General features: G+C 41.7%; 1 protein-coding gene and 1 pseudogene across 1 annotated transcript; both read right to left on the bottom strand.

Moving 5' to 3' along the window:
* Window positions 1–2,942: 2,942 nt before the first annotated feature.
* LOC129484384 (heterogeneous nuclear ribonucleoprotein A1-like) lies at window positions 2,943–3,905 on the bottom strand (annotated as a pseudogene).
* A 1,677-nt stretch (window positions 3,906–5,582) lies between these two features.
* Window positions 5,583–6,650, bottom strand: CCR8 (C-C motif chemokine receptor 8). The gene has a single exon (XM_063611799.1). The coding sequence runs from the start codon at window positions 6,648–6,650 to the stop codon at window positions 5,583–5,585; it is 1,068 nt and encodes a 355-aa protein (XP_063467869.1).
* Window positions 6,651–11,545: the final 4,895 nt, after the last annotated feature.

Genomic DNA, 11,545 nt, shown 5'->3' on the forward strand with positions numbered 1-11,545 from the left:
CTAGCCATATGTAGAAAGCTGCAACTGGATCCCTTCCTTACACCTTATACAAAAATTAATTCAAGATGGATTAAAGACTTATATGTTAGACCTAAAACCATTAAAATCCTACAAGAAAACCTAGGCAATACCATTCAGGACATAGGCGTGGGCAAGGACTTCATGTCTAAAACACCAAAAGCAATGGCAACAAAAGCCAAAATCGACAAATGGGATCTCATTAAACTAAAGAGCTTCTGCACAGCAAAAGAAACTATCATCAGAGTGAACAGGCAACCTACACAATGGGAGAAAATTTTTGCAACCTACTCATCTGACAAAGGGCTAATATCCAGAATCTACAATGAACTCAAACAAATTTACAAGAAAAAAACAAACAACCCCATCAAAAAGTGGGCAGAGGACATGAACAGACACTTCTCAAAAGAAGACATTTATGCAGCCAAAAAACACATGAAGAAATGCTCCTCATCACTGGCCATCAGAGAAATGCAAATCAAAACCACAGTGAGATACCATCTCACACCAGTTAGAATGGCCATCATTAAAAAATCAGGAAACAACAGGTGCTGGAGAGGATGTGGAGAAATAGGAACACTTTTACACTGTTGGTGGGACTGTAAACTAGTTCAACCATTGTGGAAGTCAGTGTGGCGATTCCTCAGGGATCTAGAACTAGAAATACCATTTGACCCAGCCATCCCATTACTGGGTATATACCCAAAGGACTATAAATCATGCTGCTATAAAGACACATGCACACGTATGTTTATTGCGGCACTATTCACAATAGCAAAGAGTTGGAACCAACCCAAATGTCCAACAACGATAGACTGGATTAAGAAAATGTGGCACATATACACCATGGAATACTATGCAGCCATAAAAAATGATGAGTTCGTGTCCTTTGTAGGGACATGGATGAAACTGGAAAACATCATTCTCAGTAAACTATCGCAAGGACAAAAAACCAAACACCGCATGTTCTCACTCATAGGTGGGAATTGAACAATGAGAACTCATGGACACAGGAAGGGGAACATCACGCTCCGGGGACTGTTGTGGGGTGGGGGGAGGGGGGAGGGACAGCATTAGGAGATACACCTAATGCTAAATGACGAATTAATGGGTGCAGGAAATCAACATGGCACATGGATACATATGTAACAAACCTGCACATTGTGCACATGTACCCTAAAACCCTAAAGTATAATAAAAAAAAAATAAATAAACCATAAGATAAAAAAAAAAAAAGAGTCAATTCACTAAAAAGTCCTAACAATACTATTTATGCATTCACCTAATAACATAGCTTCAAGATATATACTGCAAAAATTTACATAACTAAAATGAAAAATAGACAAACTTCCAATCATAGTTAAATATTCTAACACACAGGTTGAATATCCCTTATCATAAATGCTTGGGATCAGACGTGTTTCAGATTTTGGTTTTTTGTTTTGTTTTGTTTTGTTTTTTAGATTTTGGAATATTTGTGTATACATAATGAGATATTCTGGGGAAGGGACCCAGGTCTAAACACAGAATTCATTTATGTTTTATATATACCTTATACACATAGCCTGAAGCTAGTTGTATTAGTCAGGGTTTTCTAGAGGGACAGAACTAATGGAATATATATATGAGTTTATTAAGTATTAACTCACATGGTCCCAAGGTCCCACAGTAGGCCATCTGCAAGCTGAGGAGCAAGGAGAGCCAGTCTGAGTTCCAAAACTGAAGAACTTGAGTCTGATGTTCAAGGGCAGGAGGCATCCAGCATGGAAGAAAGATGTAGTTTGGGAGGCTAGGCCAGTCTCTCTTTTCACATTTTTCTGCCTGCTTATATTCTAGCTGTGCTGGCAGCTATTAAATGGTGCCCATCCAGGTTAAGGGTGGGTCTGCCTTTCCCAGCCCACTGACTCAAATGTTAATATCTTTTGGCAATACCCTCACAGACACACCCAGGATCAATACTTTGTATCCTTCAATCCAGTCAAGTTGACACTCAGTATTAACCATCACAGTAGTTTTATAAATTTAATTTGATTAACTTATTTATTGAGACAGAGTCTCATTCTGTTGCCCAAGCTGAAGAGCAGGGGCGTGATCTCTGCTCACAGCAACCTCTGCCTCCCAGGTTCAAGTGATTCTCCTGCCTCAGCCTCCCAAGTAGCCAGGACTATAGGCACAAGCCACTACATCTGGATAATTTTTGTATTTTTATTTTTTCAAGACAATTAAATCGTTTATTAATTACACATGATAATGGACGATACACAAGCTTCATTCTCATCTATAATTTTACCTGGTACCATTATTCAATTTAGATATATTGCATAGGATGTGCCAACAATCATTTTTATAACCAATAATTACATGATTTTGCTTGGGTAATCCCTTTCAATGGTGAACTTCAGGTCACAACAATAACTATCAGTTCAACTACACCAAGGTTTCTGAAGACAATGTCTTCTCCACCCAAGCAGGTTGTATATAAATTCCAAATAGAACCTTTCATCACCCTGAAAGAATTCTAACTTCACACTGCTGGGGGAAATTTACCAATATGGCTTCAGAGTAGACTAACCTTACACAGCACATTAGAAAAAAAAAGACATTTATTCAGCGTCATGATCAGACTATTACGTTTAGCAATCAACAGCATAGGTGCAAAAAAAAAAAAACTACATTAAGACCCTTTGTTGGAATGCTTTACACTTTCCACAGAACAGAAACTAAAATAACCATTACACAATTAATCACAAATACAGTCCTCAAGATTTTTGCTCATACACATGAGTATTTGTCTAAAACATGTCTTCTTTGTAGCAGCTAAGCCCTGCCACCACTATGCTTGGTTGAGTTCACAAATCTGTTGTAACCTGTAGCTTCCCTGTCACTTCTCTGGCTCTCCTCTCCTGCTAAGCTTTGTTTCCTAATTAAAATATTCTGCCACTGCCATAGCTACTGCTGCTACTGGAACCACCATAGCCACCTTAGTTTTGTGGTTTGGTAAAGTATTGGCCTCGGCCACCATAGGGGCCAGAGCTTCTGCCTCCAAAGTTTCTTCCCTTCATGGGTCCAAAATGTGAAGACTGATTGTTGTAATTGACAAAATCATTGTAGCTTCCACCACCTCCAAAATTGCTTCTATCATTACCAAATCCATTATAGCCATCCCCCCTGCCACCATATCCACCACCACCATGGCTGCCACCAAAGCTACCACGACCACTGAAGTTTCCTCCACCACCAAAGTTGTCACTCCCACCAAAACCACCTCCACGACCACCACCAAAGTTTCCAGAACCACTTCGACCTCTTTGGCTGGATGAAGCACTAGCCATCTCTTGCTTTCACAGAGCTTTCCTAGCTTCACAGTTGTGGCCATTCACAGTACGGTATTTCTGAGTGACAGTCTTATCCACGGAGTCACGGTTGTCAAAGGTTACAAAGGCAAAGCCCCTTTTTTTGCCACTGCCTCAGTCAGTCATGATTTCAGTCACTTCAATTTTCCCACACTGTTCAAAATAATCTCTTAGGTGATGTTCTTCGGTGTCTTCTTTAATGCCACCAACAAATATCTTTTTCACAGTTAAGTGGGCACCTGGTCTTTGAGAATCTTCTCTTGAGATGGCTCTCTTTTGTTCCACAGTTCTTCCATCCACCTTGCGTGGCCTTGCATTCATGGCTGCATCCATCTCCTCCACAGTGGCATATGTGACAACCTCAAAGCCCCTGGAGTGCTTGGTGTTTGGATCTCTCATTACCATGCAGTTCGTGAGCATTCTCCATTGCTCAAAATGGCTCCTCAGGCTCTCATCAGTTATTTCAAAGTTCAACACTCCAGTGAAGAGCTTCCTCAGCTGTTCAGGCTTTTTAGGAGACTCTGACTTAGACATGACAGCAGTGAGAAGACAGACTCTAACAGTGCTTCTTCGGTGGCATTTACAGGCAGAAAGGCTAATTTTTGTATTTTTAGTAGAGATGGAATTTCGCCATACTGGCCAGGCTGGTCTTGAACTCCTGACCTCAAGTGATCTGCCCGCCTCAGTCTCCCAAAGTACTGGGATTACAGGGGTGAGCTACCGTGCCCAGCCAAAATTTTTAATAATTTTGTGCATGCAACAAAGTTTGTGTATGTTGAATCATCAGAAAGGAAAGATGTCACTGTTTCAGCCACCTATGTAGAATATTTGTGGTTGTTTGGCACCATCATCTTTCCTGACTCTGAACTTATCTGAAGGATGCCATATATGTTGTTGCCAACACTTGGAATGCAACGACTAAAGACATAGTTGTGCATGCCTGGCACAACCTCTACCCTGTGATTTTGTCTACTGATGATGTTGAACTAGCGGTAACTTTGAAGGATTCTGTATGTCAAGTGAAAAAAAAAAAGTCTGACCTCCTTACATATGCAAAAAATATACTTCCAGAGTTTGCCGCAGGCTGAAAGAAGTGGATATTGAAGTTTTTGACATCAATAACGAGGCTGTTATTCATTGACTGATGGTGAAACAGCTGAAATGGTTCTGAATCAAGGTTATTCAGATATTGAGTAAATCATTGATACTACTGATAAGCAATCATTTTCTTATGCTTACTCACACGTAAGTACTTAAAAGTAAAAAATATGACACACCATTAATAGTGAAAAAACAACATGTTCATGGTAACTAAGCAGCAGTAGCATCAGCAGAATACCTGTATCAGCTGTTAAACAATAACAACAACCAATAACGGTAAGCTTTCAGTCTCTACTTATGATACTGAGTTTTGATTGAAAGGTTACTGTCCACTATATATTTTTTATTTTTTTCCTGTAGTTACATACCAATATATTTTATTTTATTTTTATTTTTTATTTCTTACATGAGAAGAAACATCAGACACAGTTGAGGGATCAGGAAGTGAGTCCTCCAGGGAAGATGAGGCATTGTGTTTGATGGCTTTTAAACGTCTCCTCTAGAGGCATCTGCCTCATCAACAATGTTTTTTGTCTAGAAGTCTCTGTTTTATAAGCTGACATAATTTCTTGTTCTGTTATGAATGCATGCCGCTCTAGTCCTTCCATAAGCCTGTCAAATATTTTCACCATGTCATCTACAGGCACTTTTTATGCAGTATTAACAGCATCATCTTCATTGTCACTATAATCACAATCACGTTGATTCAGAATCACTCCAGCTATTTCACCATCAGTCAATGAATAGACAACTGGAGCCTCATCATTGATGTCAAAACTTCAGTATCCACTTCTTCCAGCCTACTGACAGGCTCTGGAGGTATATTTTTGCGTATGTAAGGAGGTCAGACATCTTTTTTTTCACTTGGCATACAGAATCCTTTAAAGTTACCACTTGTTCAACATCATCAATAAACACAATCACAGGCTTGATGTTGTGCCAGGCATGCACAACTATGTCTTTAGTCATTGTGTTCCAAGTGTTGGCAACAACATATATGGCATCCTTCATGCTGAACTTTTTTTGGAAACCTTTCACACCCACACCTTTGCTCACTGCTACTAGCATACCATTCAAGAAAATGTTTTTATATTTAGTCTTCACTGGTCCTCACAAAATGTAGTCTATGCTGGAGGAACGGGAGGAGTGCTGCTGGCAGGATGATGACTTTTCACAGCCCTCCCTAGGCATTTGTCTTCCTAGGTAGATGAAGATATGGCTGCAACTTTTCTGAAATATTTCTGAGAGGTGTTTCTTGAACTTCTCCCCCACAAAAGCATAGATAACAGGGTTCACACAGCAGTGAGTAAAGGAAATGATCTCTGTGACATGGGTGGCATAAGTCAGCTGCTGGCTTATGCTACATCCATCCAAGATGTGCATACTGTGCAAGCAAGTGAGGAAAAGAACCACGTTGAATGGGACCCAGAAAAGTAAAGATGCAATGACCACAATGAGCACCAACCTGATGGCCTTGGTCTTGTTGTGGTTTTGACACTTCTTCAGCTGATGCAGGATTTTAATGTAGCAGAACATAAAGATGGTGAATGGGATCAACAAGCCTAAAATGTTCATTTCGAAGTTGGTGAAGATCTTCCACTTCAAAGTCTGTTGATTGTAAAATGAATAACACTGTAGAACACCATCTTCAGAGTCCACTTGGTAAAACACTAGCAATGGGATGGTAGCCATAATGGCGGTTAGCCATACTGCCAGGCTCAGGGTTGTGCCCATCCTGATCGTCCTCACCTTTAGGGCATACGCGGCATGGACAACAGCCAGGTACCTGTCCACACTCATGAGGGTGATGAAAAACATGCTACTGTAGAAGCCAATGTAATAAAAGCCAGACACCACTTTGCACATTACAGTCCCAAACACCCACTGATCTAGCTGATAGTAGGTCTGAAAGGGGAAGGAGAAGACAAAAAGCAGGTCAGACAGGGCCAGGTTCAAGAGGTATACATCTGTGATGCTCCTCAGCTTCTTGCAGACCACAAGGACCAGGATGACCAGGCTGTTTCCCAGAAGACTGAACACAAACAGGAGGCAATAAAAGACAGCAAGGAGCAACTTGCCATTTCTCTGAGTAAGTTCCGAATCACAGGGGCTTGAGGAGATACCAGGGTAGTAGTAGTCGGTCATTGTTGTCACACTGGGGTCAAGTGTATAATCCATCAAGGCAGCGGGACCTGGTCACAGAGACACATAAAAGACACTCACTCCTTAAAAACATTTTTATTTTTTAAAAATTAAGGGGATGTTATGGACTGAACTGTGTCCTCCCCAAATTCACACGTTGAAGTGCTCAACCTCCGGTGTGGGTGTGACTATTTGGACTGGGTGAGACTATTTGGGCCTTTAAAGAGGTAATTAAAGTTAAATGATAGGCCGGGAGCTGTGGCTCATGCCTGTAATCCTAGCACTTTGGGAGGCCAAGGTGGGCGGATCACCTGAGGTCAGGGGTTCAAGACCAGCCTTGCCAACATGGTGAAACCCTGTCTCTAATAAAAATACAAAAATTAGCCAGGCACGGTGGGTGCATGCCTGTAATCCTAGCTACTCAGGAGGCTGAGGCAGGAGAATCACTTGAACCCAAGAGGTGGAGGTTACTGTGAGCCGAGATCACACCACTGCACTCCAGCCTGGGTGACAGAGTGAGACTCTGTCTCAAAAAAATAAATTAAAATTAAAATTAAAAAAAAAAGTTAAATGAGGTTATAAAGGCAGGGCCCTGGCTCTCACAGTGACCCACACCTGTAATCCCAGCACTTTGGGAGGCCGAGGTAGGCAGATCGCTTGAGGCCAGGAGTTTGAGACAAGCCTGGCCAACAGTGCAAAACCCCATCTCTACTAAAATTACAAAAATTAGCCAGGCATGGTGCCACACACCTGTAATCCAAGCTACCTCGGGAGGCTGAGGCACGACAATTGCTTGAACCCAGGAAGCGGGGGTTGCAATGAGTCCAGATCGCGCCATTGTACTCCAGCCTGGGTGACAGAGTGAGACTCTGTCTCAAAAAAAAGAAAACAGAAACAAAACCAAAAAAGGCAGGGCCCTAATCTGATAGAACTAGTGTCCTTAAAAGAAGAGAAAGAGACACAAGAAATTTTGCTCCCCTTGTGCATGGAGTAAAGACCATGTGAGGACACAGCAAGAAGGCTGAAATCAGCAAGCCAGGTAGAGAAGCCTCACCAGAAATCAACCACATTGGCAGCTCGGTCTTGGACTTCCAGGTTTTAGAATTATGTTAAACAACATTTTCTGTTGTTTAAGCCACTCAGTCTATTATATTTTGTTATGTAAACCCAAAGGAGTCAGCTAAGATGAGAAAAGCCAAAACTTACAAAGAAAATGTAAATACCTATAGTTCCATCACCTAGAATTAGCACCTGCTAACATATTCTCACAATGCTTTGGGTTATTTTTTTTCCTTCCTTCCTTCTTTTTTTCTCCCTTCTTTTTTCCCTCCCTCATTCCCTCTCTTCCTTCCATCCCTCTTTCTTTTTTTATTTCTGATGCAATAGAGATGAAGCTAATGTTCCCTTTAACTACACAACTTATCCCCATAACAGAAACAACAACTAAAACCAATTTGGTATGTATCATTCCAAACAATTTCCCCCTGTAATTTTACATATTTATATATATCCATAAACAATATATATTTTTGTGTGTTTACTTTTAACTTACATAAATGATATATTGTTTTTCCTTTTGTATTTTGCTTATTGTTTTAGAGATATATCTGCATGATATTCATCAGTTTATTCTTTTAATTGCTTTCCTAAGCACCAGAAAAAAGATAACTTTATAAATGCAATAGAAAAATGATCCCAATTATACTAGCAATGAAAATTACTAGCATTACTAGGAATAAACCTAATAAAAATGCAGTTCAGTTACATAAAAATTATAAAACTTGACAATTCTTCTCAAATTGATATATACATTCAATGCAATTTCAATCCAGACATATTTTTCCAAGGCATTTGTTTGCTTTACATTCAGACATCCCTATCCACTCTGCTACTTTTCTATGATTTGAAAGCACAGGCAAGCAATTTATTTATTTATTTATTTTTTTAGAGACAGGGTCTCACTATGTTGCCCAAGCTGGAGTGCAGTGGTTATATGCAGGTGTGATCTCAGACAAAGCCCTAACTCCTGGGTGCAAGCAATCCTTCTGCTCCAGGCTCTTGAGTAGCTGGGACTACAGGCACCCACCAGCAACTTCTTTAGTCATATGAAAGTTTGCTTGCTGGCTTCTTAAAAACAGTACCCAGGTGTCCTTCAGTTACCTGATAGAAGCCCTGTACCCAGCCCAAGGACAGGTCTTCCCAGATGCCTGGTTATTATAAAGGATCTTTTCTTATCTACCTTCCCACTCTTGTAGGAGTTTTCACTCTCTCCTAAAGGGCTGCAGAGAACATGGCACGATTTGCTCCCCTCAGCCAGAGCATGGGCAGCCGCTAAGACACATGCATGTTTGTGGGCTCTGAGGAAATGCAAAGATTAAAAAAAAAACTTTTTACCTCTTGTGCTAGACCTCTGAAATTTTGGTCTTCCCTTTGCCTATCCTCTAAAGATATAAAAATGCCCCTGCCTACTCATGCCCTTCTTCCCCAAGGATGCTTATAGCACATACCTTAGTGACAGCCTTTGTTCTGGAGGTTTCAGTGTTGCCAATTCCTTCTTCACAAAGTCTGTATCCTCATGTGTGAGTGCAGCTCAGTGAACAGCAGCCCCTCTGGAGGTGTCCTCCCACTACAAACAGCAGATGGAGAGAAGGCAGTCTCTTGAGGGCTCCACCCTCACACCTAGTCACCTAAAGGCTTTACGGAGGCAATGAGGGTTAAATGAAATTATAAGGCCGAGGCCCTAATTCAACAGGACTGGTGTCTCCTAGGTAGAGGAATACACACCAGAGCTCACTGTCTTGCCTCCAGGTGCTCAGAGGAAATGCCATGTGAGGACACAGGGAGAAGGTGGCCATCTGCAAGAATGGTAAATAGGCATCACCAGAAACCAGACTTGTGGGCACCTTGGTCTTCTAGTCCCCAGAACTGTGGGAAAACAAATTTCTGTTGTTTAAGCTGCTCAGCCTGTAGTATTTTGTTATGGAAGTCCTAGCAGACTAATACAGGGGTTAATGGGAATTTTCTGTGTTGTCTACCTAGATTTTCTGTAAACTTAAAACCTCTAAAAAATAGTCTATTAAAAATTTTAATTGAAATCAGCATTAAAATGAAATCATAATTCCATTATTATTTTGAAGTTGTACAATTTATACCAGGACTGGCTTTCCTCCATGGTACGTAGCATACACAAATGTGTGTGTATGTTGTATGCTTGTACATATATTAACTCTTTCAACAGGAATGCCGTTTGAAAATCACTTTGAGTCAGTTTCCCCTATCCCAGGAGAGTGAACATGAGTCCCAGAATTGTTGGGAAGAAACGACAGAAGTTCCAGAATCTCCTCATCTCCAACCCACTCATTCCTGGAGAAATGCAGTAGAAATATCTGCTGGATGCCAGGTACGGTGACTCACATCTGTAATTCCAGCATTTTGGGAGGCTGAGGCGGGAGGATTGCTTGAGCCTAGGAATTCAAGACCAGACTGGTCAACATAGCAAGACCCCATCTCATACAGTTTGGCTCTGTGTCCCTACCCAAATATATTCTTGAATTATTACCCTCATAATCCCCATGTGTCAAGGGCAGGACCAGGTAGAGTTAATTGGATCATGGGGGCAGTTTCCCCCATGCTGTTCTCGTGATAGTGAGTCTCAAGAGATCTGATCTGATGGTTTTATAAACACCTGGCATTTTCCCTGCTTGCACTCACTCCATCCTGCCGACCTGTGAAAAAGGTGCCTGCTTCTCCTTTGCCTTCCACCATGATTGTAAGTTTCTTGAGGCCTCCCCAGCAATGCAGAACTGTGAGTCAATTGAACCTCTTTCCTTTATAAATTATCCAATCTCGGTCTTTCTTTATAGCAGTGTGACAATGGACTAATACATCATCTCTACAAATTTTTTAAATAAAATTAGCCAGGCATGGTGGCATGCTCTTGTAGTCCCAGCTACTTGGGAAGCTAACGTGGGAGGATCACTTGAGTCCAGCAGTTTGAGGTAAGCTATGATTGAGCTACTGGCCTGTCTCTAAAGAAAAAATAAAAGCAAATATCTGCTGCTACCTGAATTCACACCTCGGCAATTCCCCTCACCATCATTCATGTTTTGACGCAGTTTGGGGAAAACCCAGTTCCTTTATGAGAGTTTTGTATGTGATAAGCAAAGATCAATGGTGAGCCGATGGAGAACTCAGGGCCCTCAGGTATTACTAGTCCATGTCATGATGGTAGGAACTATCGGACTGCCTCATCAGTGTGGGCAGGTGTGGGGGAAGCCAGCTTCCCCTCCAAAGTCCAGTTAAGCAAGGCCTGAGGGACCAAGGTGGAATTCCCCGCAAGCCCAGTTTCTAGTGCAAGCTGATCTAAACCCCAAACAGTCTCTATTTTTAGTTCCTGAGGATTCTTTTATCATCTGCTCCTCCATACTTGGCACAATGCTTAGTGCACAGCAACTTCTTAATAAATAGTTGAACAGAGAGAATGAGGCAAGGTGGAGATGTGGGAGTCTGGTAAAGAGTTGGAGGAAAGGACTGAACAGCCAGAATGGAAGGATGCTCCTCTTTTTGTGTTTCCGGGGCCAGATTCGAGGGCTGGTGTGGGCTCCTGCAGGACTGGACACTTGCCTGCTGTCACCTCTGTATTTGTTTCCTGTGGCTGCTCTAACAAATTACCACTAACTTAGTGGCTTAGAGCAGTAGACGTGTATTCTCCCCCAGTTCTGGAGGCCAGATGGCTATAATCCAGCAGGGCTGCCTCATTCTGGGTGCTTGAAGGGCAAATTGTTCCTTGCCACTTCTGACTCTTGTTGGCTGCCTCAGCAAACCTGGGGCTTGTGGCCACATCACTTTATTTTTTTTTTCTCTTATTTTTTTTTTTTTGAGACGGAGTCTCGCTCTGTCGCCCAGGCTGGAGTGCAGTAGCGCAATCTCGG

This window comes from Symphalangus syndactylus, chromosome 1 (assembly GCF_028878055.3).
Source record: "Symphalangus syndactylus isolate Jambi chromosome 1, NHGRI_mSymSyn1-v2.1_pri, whole genome shotgun sequence".
Classification (NCBI taxonomy): domain Eukaryota; kingdom Metazoa; phylum Chordata; class Mammalia; order Primates; family Hylobatidae; genus Symphalangus; species Symphalangus syndactylus.

Excerpts from the sequence above, each read along its gene's own strand:
- CCR8 (XM_063611799.1), bottom strand. The coding sequence starts at position 6,650 with ATGGATTATACACTTGACCCCAGTGTGACAACAATGACCGACTACTAC.